Source organism: Taudactylus pleione, unplaced genomic scaffold, assembly GCF_031769625.1.
Source record: "Taudactylus pleione unplaced genomic scaffold, aTauple2 ptg000845l, whole genome shotgun sequence".
Taxonomy (NCBI): Eukaryota; Metazoa; Chordata; class Amphibia; order Anura; family Myobatrachidae; genus Taudactylus; species Taudactylus pleione.
In genome coordinates, this window is record NW_028285247.1 from 5,829,389 (window position 1) to 5,854,829 (window position 25,441).

The 25,441-nt window shown below is 48.1% G+C and overlaps 1 protein-coding gene across 4 annotated transcripts in view; it reads left to right on the forward strand.

Moving 5' to 3' along the window:
* The window catches only part of LOC148474438 (zinc finger protein 181-like), a 65,656-nt gene that overhangs the window by 9,455 nt on the left and 30,760 nt on the right, over positions 1-25,441 (forward strand). For all 4 annotated transcript variants that reach the window (XM_088458627.1, XM_088458624.1, XM_088458626.1 and 1 more), the window contains exons 3-8: positions 5,109-5,235; positions 6,976-7,083; positions 8,298-8,375; positions 21,902-21,997; positions 22,977-23,090; positions 23,265-23,348. In XM_088458627.1, the coding sequence (XP_088314753.1) occupies positions 5,109-5,235; positions 6,976-7,083; positions 8,298-8,375; positions 21,902-21,997; positions 22,977-23,090; positions 23,265-23,348 (607 nt within the window). The remainder of the gene's footprint in view (positions 1-5,108; positions 5,236-6,975; positions 7,084-8,297; positions 8,376-21,901; positions 21,998-22,976; positions 23,091-23,264; positions 23,349-25,441) is intronic.

Here is a 25,441-nt window from a genome sequence, read left to right on the forward strand (position 1 = left end):
TACCAGAGCTCAGCAGGAATCTACCAGAGCTCAGCAGGAATCTACCAGGGCTCTGCAGGAATCCACCAGGGTGCAACTGTCAGCCTTGGAGACAGCCCAGGCGCAACAACAGGTTGCCATCGAGGAAACCCGCCGGGCCTTAGCGGAAAACAGCCAGGCCATAAAAGAGGTGGTACAGCACCTGATCGCCCGGCCCAGAGATGTTGGTACTGGTCCTCCCACCACCACTCACTCCGTACGAGCCAGTCACTTCCTCCAGAAGATGACTTCGGGCGATGATGTGGAGGCCTATCTCACCGCATTTGAAATAACGGCCGAAAGGGAGAGTTGGCCCAAGGAGCAGTGGGCAAGTCTGGTGGCACCTTTTTTGTCTGGGGAGCCACAAAAGGCCTATTTTGACTTATGCCTGGCTGATGCCAAGGACTATAAAAAAACTAAAACAGGAGATCCTAACTCGCTTGGGAGTCAACACCTTTGTTCGTGCCCAACGGGTCCACCGCTGGGAGTTCCATATGGACAAGCCTCCACGTTCACAGATGCATGACCTCGTCCATCTGTCCTCAAAATGGCTACAGCCCGAGACGTTGACGGGACCACAGATCGTGGAAAGGGTCGTGATGGACCGGTACCTGCGATCATTACCTGCGACTCTCCGCAAGTGGGTGACCCATGCAGACCCTAAGTCCGCGGACCAGTTGGTCGAGCTGGTAGAGAGGTACGTGGCGGCTGAGGAGCTGATGAGTATGCCCCACCGAGCCCCGATGGCGCACCGGCGAACTCCCACAGACACTGGTAAGACTGTTCCAGGGGAGAAGGGTGCTGGGCGGTGGAATGTACCTAAGACTGAGGGTGTAGAACCTGGAGACAGGCCTGCCAGGCCGGGAAGGTTCTTGCCCCGTAAACGACTAGACATTAATATGACTCAGTGTTTCCGATGTGGTGGCTTCGGCCATATTGCCGCTAATTGTGCACTTACAACTGAACCTCTGCAATGTGATACTGCTCATGTCTACCGCAGGGGGTCTTTCTTTGCACAGATAGCCTGTACGGCTGACCGGCAGGCTGTGACTGATAAGCACATGTGTGTACTCACTGTAGATGGCAACCGAGTAGAGGCACTGTTAGACTCTGGTAGCTTGGTGACACTTATAAAAGCTGAGCTGGTGAACCCCTTGCGGCGTGAGGGGAAAACTGTTGGTGTGACCTGCATACATGGGGATACTCGATATTATGTTACTGCCGAGGTGAACATCGAGACACCATGTGGTTCTGCTCTAGTTTCTGTAGGTTTGGTACATGGTCTGATGTACGATGCAATATTGGGGAGAGACTTTGCTCACTTCTGGAATTTGTGGGAAAGCCGTTTTGTTCCAGAGGTGAACAACCCTGATCCATTTGAGAAGGTTGTCGATGTAGTGGAGGAGGGAGTTTCTTCTGAGTCAGAGTTATTCCCTTTTTCTACTATGATTGGCGAACTAGAGAATGCGGAGCGTGACGGTGGCCCGCCAACTGATGTGCCTCCCATTGAGGTGGGAAGTGTTGTTGGGCCAGGTGATCGTCGGCCTGATTTAGAGGTCAGAAGAGAGGTCTTTGCCGTGGAGCAGTTGAATGACCCTACTTTGGTAAAAGCCAGGGAGAATGTAAAATTAGTTGATGGTAAACACGTAGACCCTGATAGTTCTTTGTCCTATCCCCACATGGCAATGTGGCGGGATTTGTTATATCAGGTGACTAAGAAGGGGGAAGATGTTGTGGAACAACTAATAGTTCCCAAAGCCTACAGAAGAACAGTGTTGGATCTGGCCCATGGTCATATAACGGCAGGCCATCTAGGGGTAGAGAAAACCACTGAGCGAATAATGCAGAGGTTTTTCTGGCCCGGGCTTCATAAAGAGGTGTCTGACTTTTGCGCATCCTGCCCTGAGTGTCAGTATCATGCTCCCAGGCCACATTTTAAGGGTCCACTAGTTCCATTGCCTATCATAGAGGTGCCGTTTGAAAGAATAGCGATGGATTTGGTTGGACCCTTAATGAAGTCTGCCAGGGGACACCAGTATATTCTGGTCATAAAGGATTACGCTACCAGGTACCCGGAAGCGATCCCGTTGCGCAATACGTCAACCAAGACCATTGCCAGAGAGCTAGTTCATGTCTTTAGCAGGCTGGGTATACCTAAGAAGATACTAACTGACCAGGGTACACCGTTTATGTCCAAAGTCATGAAAGAGTTATGCCGCCTGTTCAAAATCGAACAGTTAAGAACTTCGGTTTATCACCCCCAAACCGATGGGCTGGTCGAGAGGTTTAACAAGACGTTAAAACACATGCTTAGGAAAGTGGCCGACAAGGATGGTAGGGATTGGGACTACTTATTGCCGTATTTATTGTTGGCCATAAGAGAAGTTCCCCAGTCCTCCACTGGGTTTTCACCCTTCGACTTGTTGTATGGGAGACACCCAAGGGGGTTACTAGACATTGCCAAAGAGACATGGGAGGGGCAGTCTAGTCCTTCCAAAACGGTGATTGAGTATGTTTCTCAAATGCAGGAGAGAATTGCTGCGGTAGTGCCGATAGTGAGAGAGCACCTGGAACAGGCTCAACAGGCACAGCAGAGGGTATACAACCGCAATGCTCGGTTACGCAGCTTTGCTCCTGGGGACAGAGTGTTAGTATTGGTTCCCACTGTGGAAAATAAACTTTTGGCTAAATGGCAAGGGCCCTTTGAAATCTTAGAAAGAGTGGGGCAGGTAAATTACAAAGTTTACCAGCCGGGGAAAAGAAAGCCGGAACAGATATACCATATAAATCTGTTAAAGCCCTGGAAAGATAGAACGGTACTGTCGGCAGTCCGAGACCCTCCAGTAAGTCCAGGGTCCTTAGTTCCCGAAGTGACAGTGGCAAAAACCCTGTCGGCAATTCAACAACAAGAGGTCAAGGAGTTTCTGATTAGAAATAGGGTGCTGTTCTCTGACGTACCTGGGAAAACCTCGGTCATTAAACATGACATCATCACTGACCCAGGGGTTAAAGTTAATCTAAAGCCCTATAGGTTACCAGAAGCACAAAGAGAATCGGTGTCGAAAGAAATTAAAAATATGCTAGAGTTAGGGGTTATTGAAGAGTCACATAGTGAATGGTCAAGTCCCATTGTGTTAATTCCAAAGCCCGACGGGAGTGTGCGTTTCTGCAATGACTTCCGAAAGTTGAACAGTGTTTCAAAATTCGATGCCTACCCGATGCCAAGAGTGGATGAACTGATTGAGAGACTAGGGACGGCAAGGTATTTAACCACTCTTGACCTAACCAAAGGGTATTGGCAAGTACCGTTAACCGAGAGCGCCAAACAAAAGACAGCTTTTTCAGCGCCAGAGGGCTTGTTTCAGTACAAGATGTTGCCCTTCGGGCTACATGGGGCACCTGCTACCTTCCAAAGAATGATGGACAGGATTCTAAGGCCCCATAGACGGTATGCGGCTGCTTATCTGGATGACGTGGTCGTTCATAGTCCTGATTGGCAGTCTCACTTACCCAGGGTACAAGCAGTGTTGGACTCCATCTATAAGGCAGATTTGACAGCCAACCCAAAAAAGTGTTGTCTAGGCATGGAGGAAGTAAAATATCTGGGATACACCATTGGCAGAGGCCTGATAAAGCCTCAGCTCAATAAGGTTGATGCCATACAAAACTGGCCACGGCCTCTGAATAAGAAGCAGGTGAGAGCCTTCTTGGGAATTACGGGGTACTACAGGAGGTTTATACCCAACTTTGCCACCATGGCAGTCCCACTGACTGACCTGACCAAAGGCAAACAAAAAGTCATGGTAGAATGGAGTCCTGAGGCAGAGAAAGCTTTTCAGGAGTTGAAAGTAGCGTTGTGTTCCCAACCAGTCCTGATGACTCCTAATTTTGAAAGGGAATTCCATAGCACAAACCGATGCATCAGAAGTAGGTATAGGAGCGGTCCTGTCCCAGAACAAGGAGGGTGAGGAACACCCTATTTTCTATCTTAGCAGAAAGTTGAATGTACATGAGAGAAACTATGCCACAGTGGAGAAGGAGGCGTTGGCCATAAAGTGGGCGTTAGAGGCTCTCAGGTACTACTTGGTCGGAAGAAAGTTCAAATTGATCACTGACCATGCCCCTCTGAAGTGGATGTCTGAAAATAAGGACAGTAATGCGAGAATTACAAGATGGTTCTTGGCGTTACAAACTTTTAAATTTTCAGTGGAACACAGGCCAGGAAGCCAGCTGGCCAATGCTGACGCGTTGTCACGCGTTCATTGTTTGGGGGCTTCAGTTGTTCTGCCCCACAGGTCGAAACAAAGGGGGGGGGGATATGTGATAGGATCACTGGTAAAGTGGTCTGTGGCAGGTACATTTGTCCCAGATTCCTGTCTTTTGTGTTTTAAACCCCCAGGAGAAAGTCTGCAGTGTAGCAGGCTTGAGTTTCGGCTTTTTGAAAAGCCGGTTTGGGACCTGGGGGTTGTGGGTGAGAGGAGAGGGAGGGCTCCACCCACGGCCACTCCAGGTTTTGGTTCTCTTAGCCTGGTAACAGGCTTGATTGGGTTCCCACCTGAGATTGGCCAATATAAGCCTAGTGTGTTGAGGGCTGATTGTCTCATCTGGGAGAGCAGACAGGGAGTTTGCTCAGAGACACTTGGATATTTATGTTTTCTTTATGTTTCTGACATCGCACAATAAAGACTGGCGCCGACCAACTTGTACTTGCATCCAGACTGGTGTGCTGCTTCCCTGCTGCTGTGTGTGTGTGTAAGGAAGGAGTCCTCTACCCAGGAGAGGGACCCCCTAACCTAACTGTGTCACACTAGTTAATCAGTAGGCCAGCTACTTGTGAATGCCGTTGCTTCTACTGTGCATAGGACATGGATACTGTTTAAAAGTTGTATGATGATACTGGTTCTCGATGTTACCTTCTCTTAACAAACTTCTAATAAGTCACTTAAAGTACCTCTGATTTTATTTGTATTTGCTGCCTGTTTTAAGTTTTTTTGATTTTTGTTTTCATGCTAGTAATTTAAATTTACCACAATGTTTGGATTTTTGTAGCATCTAAATATCTATGTTTCTAAGATTTGTTTGTTTCACAGGTCCCCATTATATTCCATGATGTTGCAGCCTCTTTTACAGAGGAACAGTGGTTGCGTCTGGACAACTGGCAGAGAGACCTTTACAAAAACGTCATGATTGAAATCCATCGAGCCCTAACCACATTAGGTGAGAAGCTTATGGCTTACCACCGGGCACACCGACTTTCTGGCACTAAATACAGAGCAGCTATAAAGCATTTTTTACATGGTGGATGCATGGCTTAAAGTGGTCCTGGAGACGTGGTGGAACTCATCTACCCCATCGTCTATGAACCCCCCTCCCGCCATGCTGTTCTGACAGGCCAAAACAAGTGCGAAAACTGCTTTTTACACACACACTATTATGTATAGGAACAGTAAAGTGAATGGCAGGAGGCTGCCTAGGCCCCAGAAGCTTTTGGGGCTGTGACAGTGTGAAATACATTTTAGATGGTTTTTTAGCACTCCTGCCATCAGCCGAGACTATAATGTTAGTTCACTTAAAAAGAAAAAAAAAAAGTTCTATATCATCAGTGTTATTTTTCTGCCATGCCACAGAGTTTTTTTTTATGGGGTCCCCACAAACTAGTCTATGTCACTAGGATGCCTAATGTGTTTTTTGCAACCCCTATGTATTGCCTTTGCTTGATTCTTTCCTTACCTATATGCTGGTTTCTCTGAAATGAGGGACCTCTGAAGAAATTGAGACTCCCTAGGTCAGGGGTGGGGAACCTTTTTTCTGCCGAGGGCCATTTTGATATATATAACATTATTCGCGGGCCTGGTGCAGGCTACATCCCCTCCGTGTGGTGTCACACGGGGATTGGGCCACAATCACTGGTCATTACAGATATGTCCGGAGCATCCCACAGATGCTCCAGGGAGCTGTAAGGGCAGCGGTGTGACCATCTGTAGCGTCTTAAGGACAGACAAGGGTGCCCCCATCTTTCTAGGTGCTATGGTTGGGGAGATAGGGAGACTTAAGCTGGCCACACACTAGAACAACTTGCATCCAACCAGCCAACTTGTTGATTGGTTGGAATGAAAATCTGGTAAGGAATGGGAGTAAATGATGATCAGCAATTTACTCCTAAATGCCAGAAAACAGATGAAAATAGTCGGTCAGACAAGTTTGTTAAATGTTTGATCTAAATTATTTGTTCATACAACAGTTTTGGTCCGTTTTTCAGCAAGTTGCTGATTGGTTGGAATGAAAATCTGGTAAGGAACACAATCTACTAGTTGGCTGGTTGGACAGATAATCTTTAGATGTGTGGCCAGCTTTAGTCCCACTCCATGGCATTTTTCATTAATTCACTTTTTTTTTCTCCAGAAGTGAGGATGCGCGCTGGTGACACTTCACGATAACCTCTCGGGGGCTGACCAGAGTCCCCACCAGTCCTTAGGACTGGTGGGGCATACGTAAAACTCTGCAGTCTATATCTGGAGGACGAGCCCCATTTGTCCTCCACAACAAATGTGTTAAAGGCACCAGTTATGGGTACAAAATTTTGCGCTCTGCATTGCCAGAGTGTACCCCTCCCCTCGTCCTAGGTTTGATTTGAGAAATCCCATTATCTACCAGATAGGTCGAAAAAGGAAACAGGATTTTTTTTTACTCAGAGTCCATCTGGGGGACAATGAGGGGTAATGTATTATAGTGGCATGCCTCGTGCCACTATAACTTTTCCTGCTTTGCCTCTTTACTGAGCCGTAATGTCTTTCACTTGCTCATTTCTTGAGATATCACTGGTTGAACATATTTTTGGTAATTGGTTTTGCTTTAAAATAAATCAGATAGTGACTTTTATTAATTGGCAGGATTTATTATAATTTTTGGGTAACCAATTTAAAATGCTAATTTATTCTTTCAATTTTATGCTGACAGGTTATGCGATCGCTAACCCAGATGTTTTATTTAGCATTAAGAAGCCACATGAACCATGTGTGCGAATCGATTGTAGTTCTGGAGAAACAAAAGAGATTCCTATTGGAGGTAACATGCTTTTATAATTACTTTGAGATATGTTTTATGACTTTGCAAGTTTAGCACAAAGTATATAATTTACAGTATTATTAATACATTTTCTTTACTTAGGTTAAAATTATTAGAGTTTTTAAGGTGCATTCGGCACCTACACTGATTCGGCCAAGTCCACTGATTTTTATGGGCTTAACTAATATTCCCTGAGGATGCCGCCATAAAGGTATCTAGAAACCAGTGGCAGCATGCCTCAGTGATGTCACTGGTGTTTGGAAATGTCTTAATGTATAGCTGAGCTGAAATGCCAGACAAGTACTGTATGCAAGGCATAGTATACTGTAATGACAGAAGCTTACCAGTTGAATCTTATATGTTATGGTTGATGAACTTTGTCAAAGTAGTATCTGATTTCAAACACTAGGGGTTATAGTTACTAAAGTGCGGGTTTGCAGAAATGGAGCTGTTACCCTTAATCAACCAATCAGATTTTACTTATTTTGTCTAGAACCTACTAGAAAATAATAGCTAGAAACTGGTTGCTATGGGCAACATCTCCACTTCTACAAACCCGCACTTTAGTAAATATTATACTTCCTTATTTCTGATTATTTTGAATGGTGGTTTTCTTTAATCCCTTAAGAGGCTACTAAAAAAAAACCTCAGAAATTGTAATTAAATTTTTTTTTAATTGAGCTTAGAATATATTTGTAAAATCTTTAACTGAAAACATATATGTCTGGGGGTGTTACGCGACCCCCCCCCCCCAAGTGTCATCTATAGATCCCCCAGTGGCAACAGATGCCTGGTGGCGATACCCCCACCCTCTCGATCGATCCCCATTAGAACAACCCCCCCAGGTGTCAGTATAGCTTTTTTTTTTATTTCCACTCATCACCCTACCACCAAAATATTATCCACCGTGCATTGTTGCCCTGTATATATTAGTGAAAGGGTGGGAACTATATTCTCCTCCTCACACTCTTGGTTTTTGCACGGCATTCTGGGGTGCGGATCAGTGGAGTGCAGAACAGATTTCCCCCAAAACGACGGGGGATGCAGCAGGACGCAAAGTTGCATGGGATGTGATTGTGTCAGCAAAAGCCCAGCTGGCTCCGTTTACATCCCATGCAACCGTACCCAGTAAGTGGTTACATGTAATTAAGGTATATGAAATACTTCTTCTAATATTTCACATTGAGGTTATTGTTTTTTCTTATTTTCTTTAGACCATCCTGACATTTTAATAAGGATTAAGGAGGAAGACGGTGAAGACCAAATAGAAACTTTTGTTGAATCATTGAATTGTGAGTGTCAGCCATATTATGCTTAGTATGGACAGTGCTCGACACAATGCTAAAGCTGGGTACTCATTGGACAACCAGCAAATCTTGCCGATGGTCGGGGAGATTTACCTTTGCCCTGGACCATGTAAGATTGCTGCCATTCACTAGAAGATTTAATGAACTACAGAGCGATGTGTTGTTCCATCCTTCATTAATATGCACAGCACCGCATGCAAGATCTTCAGATTGGTCCTTCACTGCAGGCAGATTTGAAGATGCGTTGAACGATGTGTGGGAGCACACAGTAGTGCGTACACACTATGTGGACAATTTGCCATACGATTCATCAAAAATCGTCAAATAATCCAATTTATCATCTAGAGTGTACCCAGCTTTAGACCTGTGCAAACGGTATGCAATTCATGACCCCATATCCTAACCATGCAATACACTCGTATTTGGGGTTTCCGATAAATGCTAATGCAAAAGATTTTAGTGAACCATAATATGCATAATAGAATTGAGTAGCAACTTATAAAATCTTATACGCTCACATTTTTTAAGTTTTTACAGCCAAAACAGTATCAGCAGAGTTGTCGGTGCTTAGTCTGGTGGGAGGAGAAGGGCCGATAATGGGGATTTGATTATCACAAAAAGATGGCAGCATGGAGAAGCTACAGTCATGGAAATGTTCCCTGGTTTTGCCTCACCGAAAAAAAGGGCCTGAATTCTCCGGCTGGTCAGAGGTGTTCGAAACAGAGCCGCATCCTTGTTAGGCCCCCTTTTAAGTAATGTAACAAAAGTATTTAAGCACACACGTCACACGTGTAACAAATACAATCTTGCTTTCACCTCAGTGTCATGAGTAATTTAAATGTAATATAATATTAAACTGACCAGTATTTTAGGAGAAAGAGGAACATTTTCAGGGAAATGATGTGGGGATGGGGTGGTTCTACAGTGGTAGGAGACTGGAACTTCACCCGACCTTTAAACTTTTACCCCTCAATACAGAGCCGCACGCTGGTAGCTGAGTGATGTTCTGTATCTGCGCATACTTGTACATTTATGAGAATTTCTATGACGCATGTGTTACACAGAGTGTACGCTCAAAGGTGCTGTTGCGATCAATTCACACTGTATCAGAAAGGTGGTGGAAAAGTGATGGGCGTTCCTGCGTGGTGTCTGGGAGGTGGCTACAAATGCACACAAAAATGGGTCCTTCAGTGGCCATATTATAGGAGTGTCGTGGGCGTGTTAATGCAAGTGGCTGCATTCACAGACTCAAGTATAAGAGGCCGTGGTCAGACAGAGAAACTGCACCTGCCATAGGAATGGTGCAAGTTTCGATGGTGCAACCCATGGTGGTGTATAAGGATGCCCCAATCAGTATTACAGTGTGTACAAATGCTAAGGGGCATATTCAATTGGAGGCGAGAATTGCAAAAGTCCTGCACCTGCAGGGTTTTGCATACAGGTGTGTGATTTTTGCTATTCAATAAGGTGCAGGGTTTTTGATTTTTTGAGTGCCGGGAGTTTCTTTTTTGCGCACCTCCAGAGCACGACCAATTTTTCCTCAAATCTATCATTTTAAAATGGTCGGGAAATGCTCTGGGACCCGGCGGCACCCCTCCTAATCACTAATTTTGCAATTGGAAGTTTCCAATTAGCTTAATTAGTCAGTAATTACCCTCCGAAGAGCTGTCTTCTCTCTCCAGAGTCAGGACCCGGTCACCTGCAGCAGCGGTGAGTATGTCAAGTGTGTGTTTGTGAATGTTTGTAAGTGTGTATTAGTGAGTGTGTGTGTGTCCCCTCAAATGTAAGTATGCCCCCCCATAACGGACGCTGGGAGAACTACATCTCCCAGCAGCCCTTGCGCCTCCCTGCAGCCCTCTCACCAGTGAGAAGATGGAGGGGAGATCACAGGAAGCCGCTGAGACCACCGAAGACCCCCAGCAAGTAAGTCTCTTTATTTTAGTTTTTTTACGCGGCGTGGGGTTTTCACAGCTGAAAGGCCTGTGACCACTTTTTTTTTTTTAATTGGGTACCGCGGGTATCGGGAGCAGGCATACCTGCGGTAATCCAAAATTGGCTGCGATGGGTGCTAGTTTTTTTTTTTTACCTAAACCTTGCGCCCAATTGAATATGTTGTCTCAGTCCTTGCATATTCCCCAACACAGATGTACACAAGGAAAGAAGTTTGTAGGCCATTCAATGAACTTGCAGACAGGTGACCGCCAATAAATGCGCTGCGCGCAGTTCAGAATCAGGCCCAAAGTGTGCTGAGCGGTTCTTCTAGGCTTCATTGAGGTCCATTAACAACTGTAAGAGGCATCACTATTCCATGCTGACATATATCTTATAATTACTGATCTTGAAGTTATTCAAAGACCCAGTTTTTATGGTATATATTCATAATAAAATATAATCAGACTGATAAAGGTTTTTCCTGATTTAAAAAAAAAAAAAAAAAGTGTAAAAAGTGCATAATAAGAGTAAAAGTAAATCAACAAAATAAATTGATAAGTTTCAATTAGACAAAAAGGCCAATTCAAAGGAGTGGGAAGTCCAGGCAACATTTATATGCTTTCTGGCCATTACCATTTTTAAGAAAATCTGCCAACCTAAAACTGTAGGTCCAGTTTGATTTTACTGGGTTGTTTACAGAGGCCATTAAGTTGGTCTGCACTATGAAATACTGTAGGAAGACAAGTAGCTGTGTGTTCTAATTTTTGGTGGTTTGGAGTGGAGCATTATTGATTTCACTGCAACAGTTATGAATTGCTACTTTTCTACTTCAGGGTCCATAGGGGGTCCACAGGGTTGACCTTGGGGATATAGCTGGATCAGGATCCATGGGCACCACACAGTTAAGCTTTTAGCTCCCAGGATGCACTTGGGTCCTCCTCTATACCCCGCCCCCGAGCCACAGGCACCTCAGTGTAAGTTGGTGCCCGGCCGGAGTTGGTCACCGCGCAGGGGGGGCTGCAGGAGCAGCCCCCAGAAGCTTTTTTAGTTTAACATAGATTTTGTTTTTAATCTTTCTTTTCACTACAGACGGCAGCGAAGGGCTGTCTATTTAGACGCCCACGCTGCCGCTCTGACCCCCGACTGGCGCCGCAACGCCAGTACTGATCTGGGGATCGCGGCGGGAGGACAGAGTCCGTGCTAGCCGGACTCTGTCTACCTCCCAGGACTGCTGCCGGAGTCGCCGGGGATTCAGGTAAGCCGCGCGTCGCTGGCTAGCGGCGGCGTGCGGAATGCCTTAAATGCAGTCCTTTAGCCTCCGGTCCTGGGGACAGACCGGAGGCTGCTGGCAGTGGCAGCGGGCCCCCCATAACCCGTGGGGCCACTAGACCACCAGGGTTAACAGGCATGCGGGAAGCCAGCATCCCTGGGGTTATGGCTAGCCAGGGGAGGAAGCCTTCCCTGTCAGCGGCTCCTCCCCTCAGCTCAGCGCGCCTTTCAACACGCAGTCTGGCGTCGCTGAGCTGCAGACTCTACGGCCACTCCTCTGAGGTCTCTGGGGGCCATTTTCTATGTGGCAGCGCAGATCTCAGGGAGCATGCGGACCGGTCCCCCTGTGTACCTCTCCCCCGATTTAAGGACAGTGTACACAGCACTATAGCCCTCCCAGACACTGAATCTGGGTAGGTTGATTGTAGTGAAAAGGTGCAGTGAGTATATCTTCTCTGCATGGTATGTGACTTTTGCTAGTGCTGCCTGTCTGTGCTTATTTTCCGCTTACTGTCAGCTTATACCTATCCCTTTCCTTCTCCTACAAGCCCTACAGGTGTGTGGGGGAGGGGCGTTTCTACTGACCTCACTTATATAGATCACGTATTTGTGAGGTCCGTCACATACAGTTGTGTGCTACACAGTGCCATATTGTGGGCTGTTGTTCAGCACACCGGTGAGTGCGTTTTCTTCTGCCCTGTTGCCAGATATATTTTTTTGACTATATAATATATTCTGTCATGTCAGACGAGGAGGTTGAGCGCTCAGTGGCTCCGGTGTTGGCCTCCTGCGGACGCTGTTCTGCAGGAGTGGATAGGGAGGATTTGTCACAGGATGGCCTGTGTAGTCGATGCCAGGTGGCTCCTGGCCCATCCAGACCTTCTCTGACGCAGGAACCACCGTGGGCGATGTTTTCTCAAGTGCTGGTGTCTATAGCGGACCGTCTGTCGGTCCCGACTGCTCTCCCTACTAGGGCGTTACCCCAGCCGACCATCCCTCATTCCCCGGGTGTCCCGCAGTTTTTGCGGAGTCCTCCTGGGTCTCAGTCAGTGGGTCCCTATGCGGGGTTGCCTATGTATATACAGGCTTCCCCTGTGCCGCAGCAGCCTGTGGTACCTTTTCAGGCCCCTATGGCGACTCCTCCACACTGGGTGGATGTGCTCTCCAACTCCGTGCAAAATTTTGCGGCCGCTTCCTCGGCTTTTCAGTCAATGTTGCAGACTGACATGCCTTCTAGGATTTCAAAACGCCCACTCATGACACGGGCTGCTCAGGTATCTGACTCAGAGGGTTCCTCAGATGATGGGGAGGTCCCTGATGACACTGACTCGGACGCCTCGGTCCAGGAAATGGATACCAAGTCGTCCATTAATGTGCGAGCACTAGTTAGGGCGGTGCGAGCTATTCTTCTTATAGAGGATGAGGCACCGGTTCCTAAGTCGAAGTTTCCTAGTTTCAAAAAAACTAAGGTGGCTTCTGCGGTGTTTCCCCTGTCGGATCAGTTGACGGATCATATGGCGGTAGCTTGGCAGGCGCCCAGTAAGAGATTCCTTCCTCAGAAGCGGTTGGCTTCTAATTATCCCTTCCCTGAGGCACATTGTAAAAAATGGGAAACTCCACCGGCGGTGGATTCCCATGTCACCCATTTAAGTCGGGGCGCTACCTTACCATTACCGTCGATATCCTCGCTGAAGGATCCCACGGACAGGAAGGTTGAGACTTGCTTAAAGTCTATTTACTCCCTCTCCGGGGCGGTGGCCCGACCGTCCATGGCCATCTCCTGGGTGGCCAAGGCCATTGAGGGGTGGGCCAATGCATTGGAAGATACCTTCCCGGACGACGCTCCGGATGTCCAGCGGGCGTTGTTGGGACAAATGAGGGACGCTGCTTCTTACATTGGAGAAGCTTCTTTAGATGCTAGTCTGCTGACCTCGCGGGTATCGGCTGCAGCGGTGTCTGCCCGCCGATCCTTATGGTTGCGGTCCTGGAGAGCGGACTCTGATTCAAAGAAAGGTCTGGAGGCCTTACCTTTCAATGGGGAATTACTATTTGGTCCGGACTTGGACAAAATAGTGGACACCCTGGCTAAATCCAAGTCGGCCTTCCTCCCCTCGGCGGCACTGCCTGCTAAGGTTCGGAGTTCGGCTTTTCGTTCCTTTCGGGTTCAGGGTAAGGCGAAAGGTCAGTCCTTCCCGAGACAGTCTGCGAGTAAGACTGCCTCTAAACCCAAGAAGCAAGCCTGGAGTGCTTGGCGCCCTTCTTCCAAGCAGGAAGATAAACCTGCGGCCTGATGGGACCGGCCTCCCTCTGGGGGACCTCAGAGTGGGAGGCCGACTTCTTCTATTTGCCCAGTGCTGGCACAATACCACCACGGATGCCTGGGTTCGAGAAGTGGTCTCCCAGGGGTACGCCCTGTTTTTTTGGCACAGACCACCCCACCAATTTTTCTGCACGAGTCCTTCTCAGGACAAGACCAAGGCGTTACAGGTTCAGGAGGCTATAGAGTTCTTGCAGAAAGCAGGGGTCATTGTTCCCGTTCCTCTATCACAACGAGGGACGGGGTATTATTCGTCTCTGTTTCTGGTGCAGAAACCCAATGGTTCTCATCGCCCTATCCTCAACTTGAAGTCTCTGAACAAATTCCTCAGAGTTCCCAAGTTCAGGATGGAAACGTTACGTTCCATCATTCTGGCGATGGAACCGGGGGATTACATGGTGTCCCTGGACATCCAGGACGCCTACCTCCATGTTCCGATAGCATCTTCGCACCAGCGGTATCTGAGGTTCGCTATCCTACAACAACACTATCCGTTCCGGGCGCTACCCTTTGGTCTCTCCACGGCACCGAGGGTGTTCACGAAGATTATGGCGGTAATGGCCGCACATCTTCGGAACCAGAATGTACGGCTGCTGCCGTATCTGGACGACCTCCTGTTGCTGGCGAGCTCCCCGGAGGTACTGCTTCAACATCTCCACCTGACGATCGCTTGCCTGCAAGCACACGGGTGGTTGATAAATTGGAAAAAGTCCTCCCTGATTCCATCACAGCGGATGGTTCATTTGGGAGCCCTGCTGGATTCGCGTCAGCAAAGGATCTTCCTGACTCCGGAGAAGGTCGCCTCCCTACAGCTGCGGATACGCAGTTGCCTGAGCAGTTGCCGCCTGTCGGTCCATTTGGCTATGAGAGTTCTGGGGTCCATGGTGTCGACATTCGACATGGTGGAATTTCCCCAGTTCCATTCCCGGCCCCTGCAGGGGCTGATTCTATCGGAATGGAACGGGTTACCTCACCGGATCCGCTCTCAGGTGCTGGTGTTGTCTCCGGACGTTCGGAAATCTTTGGCTTGGTGGCTTCAGACAACTCATCTGGTCGAGGGGCGCCCCTTTTGGATCCCGGACTGGGTCCTGCTCACGACGGATGCCAGTCTCCGGGGTTGGGGGGCAGTGACCGGCTTATTGTCTCTCCAGGTTCGTTGGTCTGCGGAAGAAGCACTTCTTCCCATCAATATCCTGGAACTGCGGGCAGTATACAGGGCCCTGCAGTCGTCCGGCCCCGCTCTTCACGGAAGGGCGGTACAGGTGCAGTCCGACAACGCCACCACGGTGGCGTATATCAACCACCAAGGCGGAACTCGCAGTCGGGCAGCGATGTCGGAGGTGTCTCGCATCCTGACTTGGGCGGAGGGTCACATTCCAGCGATCTCGGCGGTCTTCATCCCCGGAGTCCTCAATTGGGAAGCGGACTTCCTCAGCCGTAACGACGTGCATCCCGGGGAATGGTCGCTTCACCCAGAGGTGTTTCAGCTACTCGTGGACAGATGGGGACTGCCGGAGCTGGACTTGATGGCCTCCCGTAACAATCACAAGTTGCCCATTTACGGGTCAAGGACAAGAGACGCAGGCGCAAGTCTGGTGGACGCGCTGTCGGTGAAATGGTCTTTTCACCTGGCGTATCTGTTTCCTCCGATATCCCTACTTCCTCGGGTTCTGCGGAAATTCAAGCAGGACGGCGGCACGCTCGTGCTGGTGGCTCCGGCGTGGCCCAGACGGCCTTGGTACTCCGATCTCAGGAGCCTCTCCATCGACTCGCCGTACCTTCTTCCTCAGCGTCGGGACCTGTTGTCTCAGGGCCCCTGCCTTTACCCGGATCTGGGTCGGCTGTCTTTGACGGCGTGGCTCTTGAGACAGCCGCCTTGAGGTCTCGGGGCTTCTCCAGTTCGGTTATTGGTACCATGCTCAGGGCACGCAAGCCTGCCTCCGCACGGATTTACCACAGGGTGTGGCGCACTTACTTTCAGTGGTGTGAGTCTAGACATTATGATCCTCAGGTGTTCCGAGTTTCTAGGATCTTGGAATTTCTTCAGTCAGGATTGGACCTCGGCTTACGCCTTGCATCTCTGAAGGTTCATGTGTCCGCCTTGTCCGTGTGGTTTCAACGGCGGATTGCAATACTACCAGACGTTCACACCTTTTTCCAAGGTGTTCTTAGGATCCAGCCTCCCTTTGTGCCTCCTGTGGCTCCTTGGGACTTGGCAGTGGTGCTACGGGTCCTGCAGGGTCCTCCGTTTGAGCCTCTTGAGGCGGTGGAGCTCAAGTGGCTGACATTTAAGACTGTTTTTCTCCAGGCAATTGCTTCAGCCAGGAGGGTGTCTGAATTGGGGGCGCTTTCCTGTCGCCCTCCTTTCCTGATTTTTCACCAGGACAGAGCGGTGCTCCGCACTCGTCCTGAGTTTTTGCCCAAAGTGGTCTCGAAGTTCCACATTAATCAGGAACTTGTTGTGCCAGCTTTTCAGTCCCCTGTTCTTTCAGCTGGTGAGACTTCCTTAGATGTGGTCCGGGCGCTTAGAATTTATGTAGACCGGACGGCTTCGGTTAGGAAGTCTGATTCCTTGTTTATGCTCTTTGGTTTTAACAAGAGGGGTTGGCCTGCCAACAAACAAACGTTAGCCCGTTGGCTTCGTTCCGTTATTTGTGAGACTTATGCACAGGAGGGTTTACCTGTGCCAGCCTCTGTTAAGGCTCATTCCACTCGTTCTGTGGGACCCTCTTGGGCTGCTAGACGTGGCGCTTCTGCTGTTCAGCTGTGTAAGGCGGCCACTTGGTCTTCAATTCAAACGTTTTTGAGGTTCTATGCGTTTGACACCTTCGCCTCTCAGGATGCATCCTTTGGGCGCCGGGTGCTCCTTTCAGCACAGGAGCGTCCCCGCCCTTAGTTGAACTGCTTTGGGACATCCCCAAGGTCAACCCTGTGGACCCCCTATGGACCCTGAAGTAGAAAACAAGAGATATGGTAAGAACTTACCTTTGTTATCTCTGTTTCTACGAAGTCCATAGGGTCCACAGGGCGCCCGCCCTGACGCACCTGGCTTCAAATGGGCTGTGTGGCTGGTCACCGTCATATACAATAGTTATTGTTTCAGTAAGTAAAGACGTCATATACAATAGTTATTGTTTCAGTAAGTAAAGACGTCATATACAATAGTTATTGTTTCAGTAAGTAAAGACGTCATATACAATAGTTAATGTTTTGGTAAAATGTCCCATTTAAATTATTTTCTCCTTCATCCACTAGGGGATACTGGAGCTACAACACAGGTATATAGATGTGGTTGATTAGAGCCTGGCACTTTAACTAATCTGAAAAGTGTGACTGGCTCCTCCCACTCTATACCCCAATTTTAAAAATGTGCCTGAGCGAGCCGGTGCACGGTGTGGCTGTCTCCAGCCCCTGTTAGTATTTATTTTAAATTATTATTTTTATTTTATTAACTTTTTTTCATGAGGAGAGGCAGACTGCTCACTGAGGCAGCCTGTTTGCTACGTGGGAGCCACCGGGAAGGGCACCGCCACGGCTACTGCAGCCTGTATTTGCTGCCCTGAGAGGGGACCCCTGTGAGACACCTATCTCTGTGAGGCCCACCACAGCTGGAAACAGCTTGTGTCTGGGTTCCTCACTGGTCCCTCTAGCCCAGCATTCTGGCCACATCAGTGACCGTAAGTATTAATACCGCTCCTGACTAGCAGTGGCGGTGGTCTAGACTAGGCTTAGTGACAGCATGCTCCACACGGCTGTCGCAGATAGAGTGACCGCAGTTACCCATTTCCCTACCTCCTTTCACCCGATAGTAGTGGGTAGAGGTGAGCAGGCTTATATTCATGAGCACAGTGACAGCGTGGTGCGGCTGTCATGGCTAGGCTGATCGCGCCTCCCTCCCTTACAACGGGCCTCTCTTTGAGTGGTGAGGCCACTGGACGCCGCACTACGGCTTTGGTTTCATTAAACAGCCGGTTGTTATACAAGCTGATAACATCGACGGGCTCTGGTCCCGGCGGAGAGGGAGCGGGGCTATAGTTCAGCGGCCATTATTCTCCTCTCAGGAGTGCTAAGTGCTGCCCCCTGCATAGCCTCCCCCTCAGTTAGTGCGCATTGCTCACTCGAAGCGGCACTATTTTACAGCTGGGTCACTCCTTAGAACATAGAGCTGGTTTGCTGCTTAGCTGGCTGTATCCACTGATGTTGACTGGAGCCAGTCTATTCAGGGGCTTGTAAATTCTCTTAGGGTTGGTAGCATTGTTTGTGATTCTTGCTCCTCTCCCTCTCTTCTCGGTCTCCTCTGTTACTGTCCTGTGGCTTTATTCTCTTTGACAGGCTGTGTGTGTGTTCTCTTGCTGCGCGTGTTATCTACTGCCTTAGCTACAGCTAAAGCAGTAGAAAAGATGTTGCAAAAACTGTTTGCTTGCTCCAAGTGCAAGAAAAAGTTTACGGATGCTCACTCAGAGGGCTCGTCTCTGTGCGAAGCTTGTGATTTCGAAGGTTCTACCATAGCTCTGCAGGGCCTGAACGTAACTCCCTCCTGGATGCATGTCTTAGCTGGGGTTATGGCAGATTTAACCGCTGAGTTGGCTGCTTCTCGGAGAGAAAGAGAAGCTGCATGTGAAGGTCCCAGTACTTCTCACTCTTCTTTTATAGCTAATGAACCTGTGTGGGCTCAGAGATTACCCTGTTTGGTGGATAGTTTAGTCCAGATGATGGGTTCTTCTTCTAGATCCTCAGACACCGTGGTAAGTCAGCCTTCCAGGAAGCGAGCCCTTCCAGCGGTTCTTTAGTTGGAGGAGGAATCTGATGCAGAAAAATGCGAAATGTTGTAGAATTCGGACACAGTTATGACATGAGGTATTCTCACAGGAACCCGAGGCCCCTTTCGCATGGAGGCTCTTATCCTTATGGTTAGAGAGGTCCTTCACGTGAAAGATTTTTATGTCTAGGAAACGGTGGATTCAAAAATCGACAGTTATTTTTCACGGTTCCCTCCTATTAGATGAACAGATGGCGGCAGTCTGGCAACATCCAGATAGGAAGTTTCAGCTTCCGTGTCGTTTTCTGTCTCTTTATCCTGTTTCTGTAGATAACAGAAGTTCTCTAAATGGGGAAATCCTCCGCCTGTGCACTCTTCAGTCTCGCGCCTCTCAAAGAAAACTACAATTCCAATGCCAGGAGCTACGACCTTGAAGGAAGGCTCTGAGCGGAAATTAGAAACCACCCTCAAGTCCATTTATATGGCCGCAGGGGCCCTACTGAGACTGGCTCTAGTCGGTTCTTGGGTCAACAAGGTGGCAGAAAAATGGTCTGAACAGTTGGCTGAGAGACTAATACGCCATGAGCAGATCTTATTTCTCTTGCTGATCATATCCAGGAGTCAGTGGTTTAAATGGGGAGGCAGCTATGAGAAATTGGTCAGATAGACTCCAGAAATTCTGCCTTTGCAGTGGTGGCTCGGCGCACACTGTGGCTTCGCACTTGGCAAGCGGTGGCGGAGCCTAAGCAGTGGAAGGACTTCCATTTACTGATGATATACTGTTTGGCCCTGAGCTAGACAAATGGATTTCTCTGGCCACGGACAGCAAGAGTACATTTTCACCTTCCCCGGCAGCGACTCCGTGTTGTGCCTTTTCAGGGTCCGTTCCTTTCGAGCCAAAAAGATGCCGCTAGTTTCCAAGTCAGACCAATAGTTGCCGCCTCTTCAGTTAGAGGAGGACATTCTAAAGGACGCCAGGCTTCTAGCTTTGTCGTCCTGACCCCAAGGCAGCAGAAAAGTGTGCGGCATGACAGTCTCCAAGCCCACCTGGGCGATTCGACGATGGGTGCCCCCATCTAAGCTTTACGGACGTTTGGATCCACACGTATTCCGACTCTTGGGTTCGGAATCTTGTGTCCCAGGGTTACAAAATAGAATTTGCTTTTCCTCCTCCTATTCGTTTTTTCACCACAGGTCTTCCAGTCGATCCTGTGAAACAACTAGTTCTCCGGCAGGCAATCGACGGGTTACTAGATTCAGATGTCCTGGTTTAGGTTCCGACTCCACAGAAGACTTGGGGATTTTACTCCATTCTGTTTGTGGTTTCAGCACATCTTGAACCTAAAATCACTGAATCGCTATCTATACTTTCACAGATTCAAGATGCAGTCCCTTCACTCAATCATTGCGGGGTTGGAAGCGGTAGAGTACATGGTCTCCCTGGACATCAGATGTGTATTTTCACATCTCCATCTGGGAACTACACCAGGCTTTCCTTCGTTTTGCAATCAAGTACTCACATTACCAGTTTCAGGCCTTGCTGTTTGGCCTATTGTCAGCCCCCAGGGTCTTCACCAAGGTGATGACAGTGGTGATTGTCTCGTCAAGAGTCCCTCTTACCAATTAACGAACTCCGGGCGATTTGCGACGCACTGCTTGCCGCGTCTCATCTCCTGTGGGTTTTGCCGGTTTGAGCACAATCAGACAATGCCACAGCAGTGACGTACATCAACCGACAGGGGGTACTTGCAGGCGCATGGCAATGTGAGAGGCTAGCCACTTTCTCCAGTGGGCAAAAAGACACATCGAGGCCATCTCCACCATCTTCATACCAGGTGTGGATCACTGAGAGGCAGGTTACCTCAGGCGTCAAGATCTTCATCCAGGGGTTTGGGCTCTACATCCCGAAGTCTTCCTACGTTTGGACCACCGTTGGGGCGGACCGCAGTTAGACCTCATGGCCTCCATGACCAATTGTCAGTTGCATTTGTAACTGACAAAACACGGGACCCCGAGGCGGTCAGAGTAGATGCTCTGTCACTACTTTGGTCGTACGACCTAGTGTACCTATTCCTGCCGTTTCCACCAATTCTACAAGTTCTCAAGCGTATCAGGCGCAAAGCCACAACACTCATTCTGGTGGCGCCAGATTGGCTCCGTCGTCTTTGTACTCTGATCTCCTGTTCCTTTTGCCAGACGATCCGTGGCCTCTGCTGTTGCGATCGGATTTGCTTCAGCAGGATCCGTTTGTGTACCCTGACTTACGTCGGCTTCATTTGATGGCTTGGCTGTTGAGACCGCTATCTTAAGGAGTTATTTTTCCTGAGAGGAAACTAGAAATCACCCTACGAGTCCAGCCTCCTTTCGTTCCTCCTACTGCACCCTGGGATCTAAACCTTGACCTATCCTTTCTTCAGTCCATGCTTTTTTAACCCTTAGACGAGGTGGAATTGAAGAGGGTTGGCCTGCGTCAAAAAATACCTTAACCAGATGGATCCTTCTGACTGTTCGACAAGCTTATGTCGCCAATGGCCGACCTCTGCCTGTATCCACCTTGGCACATTCTAAGCACTTGATGGGTACTTATTGGGTTGCGCGCAGGGGGACTTCGTTGCACACCTTTGTGCGGTTTGATACTTTTGCCACATTTGATTTGGCCGCAGAGTTTTGGCCTAGTTTTTGCCGCAGGTTTCTCAGCAGTCTCCCCCCCCCCCTCCCGGGAGGGAGGCTTTGGGACGTCCCCAGTGGTTAAGCTACAAAGTCCCCTAGTGGATGAAGGAGAAAACAAGATTTGGGAACTTACCGGTAAATCTGTTTCTCCGATTCCACAGGGAACACTGGACGCCCGCCCAGTGCTGTTTCCCTACTTTTAAGTTTTTTCTTTTTTCATTGACTATTTTCTGCACCAGCTCTGTTGCAGTTTGTTTGTTGTTGTTGGTGTGACTGCCTGTTTTGTATGCAGTGTCTGGTTCGGTTCCGCAGGTATGTTGTTCCTTGGACCTATTCTCCTTTTCCTTCCTCTTCTGTCTGTTCTCCGTCTCCTCTCGGGGTCAGTTTTCTTAACGGGCTGATGGGGCATAGAGGGGGAGGAGCCAGACACACTTTTCAGATTAAAGTGCCAGGCTCTACTCTACCACGTCTTTACCACAGTGTTGTAGCTCCAGTGTCCCCTGTTGAATCGAAGAGAAAGATTTACCAAATTTCCTGTTTTCTGATTTATACTTTTTATTACAGCCAGTTCTGTGATCACATCTGTAGTTTCCCTGGATTTGAAGGAAAACCATGACCTGCACGATGAATCCAGTTCTGATGCTCCACAGATCATGATGAGTAAGTCTCTACTGCTATAGAATTGTATAACCAGCGCATGCTATTAGTCTCTGTTGACCTGCACTTCTTTGATCGTGGATATTCTAATACAGCATGCTTATTAAGTTGCTGCTACCACCACACACAAGAGCGGTACTGGTATCCAGAACTTGTCAGGAGATGCTGCTGGTAGGATCATTTGACTTTTTAAAATGCAAAATTAGGGGGATAATTTGATATACTTAGCAGATATATGTGCTATATGTACACTTGCTGCAGGGACTGTCGACTCTGACATCTCAACTGGACGGGCAAATTTAAACACCCGCCCAATTCTGATGTCAGCTCAGACAAATTGAGCGGCAGATTGATGAGTATGTATTGACTTACAAATTAGTCTCTCGGTCAGCAGATCCAATGGTTAGGCGGAGAAGTTGGCCAGGTGTGTACCCAGAATTAAATCTGGGGAAGAAAAGAAATAACTCTATTTACTAACAATGTGTCTCCTGCTCTGAGGTAGCCATTTATTGATTCTTTCCTAATTATTTTCACTTCTATCATAGCAGAGTGATAACATCTTATTTAACTGAAGGCGTTGTCGATTTAAGCAAATAGGTGGGTCCCCCCTGGAGCCCCTACCTCCATGCCTGAAGCCTAGAGTCAGCTTGTATTATTTAGAACCCTGCTGAAGAGCTGAGTGAATGTTTGTACTAGCACAACACTATACGAACAGGCTATTCCATTATATAGCACTCACTGTTATTCACTACATGAGATGGAGTGGTAAGTTAAAGTAGACAACCCATTTACTTACATGTCAGCAATTCTAGACTATTTGGGATAAAACTATGCCCCAATGAAATCTATTTGCATCATTCACTTATATCAAGGACATAAACCCATGACTTACTGACTCCGCTTAGATTACATTCTGTTCTGCACCTGACAATATTATTCTGCGCTTATTTTATGACCATTGTTTATCTACATGTCATTTCAGGTTCTACAGAAACCCAGGGTTCCTGTCCTTTCATTATTAAAACAGACAAAGGAATTTTTTCAATAGAAGACAATGATGCAGACGGGATAGAAAACCCTATACGTTTCAAATTGGGTACAATTTTCTGTTAATATCTTTTGATTATATTGTGAATAGTTTACTTTGAAGATATATTTTATGATGAATATGAATACACAACTGAGGTAAGGTTTGACCTCTATTTTTGAAATGTTCCTTTATGTGTAATTTTCATATTGTCTGATTATTAAAATCCCACTAATCTTACAGACCACTTAATTAAACAAGAAGATGAGGAGGCTACGAGCGATGACTGCTTGGAGGAGAAAGATGTCATCATCTGTCGTAGTCCAGGTAAGTGTGTCCTATTGTAGTGCTGTGTGATTTTCACACCATCTCTTGGGGGGTAATAGCCTAAAGGCTTAAAATAATAATTGCTTTTGACAGTGATTGACTGGAGAAGTTTGAAAAAATATGTTGACTGTGTTTCTGCTTTTTAACCCTGTCAACCTTTTGCACGGTGGACCTTTTAACCCTGTCAACCTATTGCCTGTCTACAGTCGATCTATTGACTGTTGACCTATTGTCTATCTATTATACCACACCCATTCAGAATGTTGACACAGTGTCGACATGGACATACACTATGTCGACATGGTAATTATTTCTGTTTTGTGAATGTTGGCAGAACATGTCAATGTTAGGTTTAGGCTGCTGTAAGGGTTAGAACGTAAGTACTATAAAATCGCTGTGCCGACATGCACAATGTGGACATTATGTCCATGTTGACATTCTGTTGTTAACATTCTGAATGACGACATTTGAGACCACACTCATTACACCAGTATATATTGAGGAGCTCTAATGTTTGTGCTGTGCTTCATTTTGTAACTCCCTCAGGACCGGAGAGCCGGCTTACTCCTATATGTATAGGTCCATGTTCCTGGTTTTATGCTGCATCACTTTATATGAGAAGACAGTTTGTTATCACATTCCCTCTACACACATTTATGTTGTTGTGATGGACATATAAGGGTTTCGTTTGTAAACATTCTGAAGTAGCCCCAGCAGTGGGGCTAGTAACAATCACTGGCCGGTTTGCGCCCAGTGCACTTCATGGTACACTCCGACTCTCAGGAGCCAGCTCCGCAAGCTCATGTGCACCTAGGATTTCTGGGAAGGAGAAAAATTGCCTGTACTAGATTAAATGTCAATATCCTATGAAGTCCAACCTCCAAGCACTTTTCCTTTTTCTTTATTAAATACATCTTGTTACAACTTCATTCATATTAAATAAGCCATATCATATTAAATTAGTCATGAGAGTGAAGGGACATCAGAACAATTTATTGCAGGTGTCACTTTCATGTGTTTAGAACATTTCTACTTCAGGGTCCATAGGGTATCCACAGGATACCTTGGGGTATAGGTGATGACGTCAGGCATCGGGCACCATAGAGTTAAGTTTTCAGCCTCCCAGGATGCACTAGGGTCCCCCTCCTATACCCCGCCCCTGAGCCAAGGCATCTCAGTTTAGTTTGGTGCCCGGCCGGAGTCGGATGCACCTGTTAGAGGGGGGCCAATGCAGCTGTGGCTGCACATCTGGAAGTACAGCTGTCTTCCCTACACCCCCGCCGGTACCAGAACGCCGGTACCGATCCGGGGATGCTGGTAGGCATCTGGGGTCACAGCTAGCGGTGACCCCAGATGTTCAGGACCATGGCCGAATCTAAGGGGGACAGCAGGTAAGCAGTGGGGTCCCGCAGTGGGTCCCCGCTGAAACATGGTCCAGAGTCCCCAGGCAGGGGGCTCCCTGGGAACTGGCTGCAGCGTGGAGCCAGGTACTAACCTGCGCTTCCACTACCCCCCTGGGACAGCGGACCGCGGCAGAGCGGTAGCGCTGCGGCGTCCCAGGGGTTAAATGCATGCCAGGGGAGCGCGCCTTCCCTGTCTCACAGCCGGCGCCTCCCCCGCTGCACACAGCCCTCTCTGCATGTGCTGACTGGCCTTGTGGCAGCGCTCCTCCCCCAGGCCGGCCTCCTCTATGCTCCTCGGTGGCCATCTTTACAAGCGCATGGTGAACGCTGCTCGAAGCGTGGAAGCGGTGGCATCGCGGTCTGGGTCCCCCGGCATACCTCTCCTCCGTCTGGTTCAGGTCTGTGTATGCAGCGCTGTGTCCTACCAGGCTCTGTGTCTGTGTAGTTGATTATCAGCGCTGATAGTGCAGGAATTGAATTTCTTTGCATTGTATGTGACTTCTGCTAGCGCTGCTGCCTGTACTTTCATTTCTACTGTCAGCTTTTTCACTGTCCCTGATCCTTTTCTACTAAAGCCCTTGCGGTGCGGTGATTGCAGGGTGGTCTCACACTATACTACGAGTATCAGTGAGAGGGGTCACATACTTACCACACATTTATCATCATGTCTGAAAGTGACTTTCCTCTCCA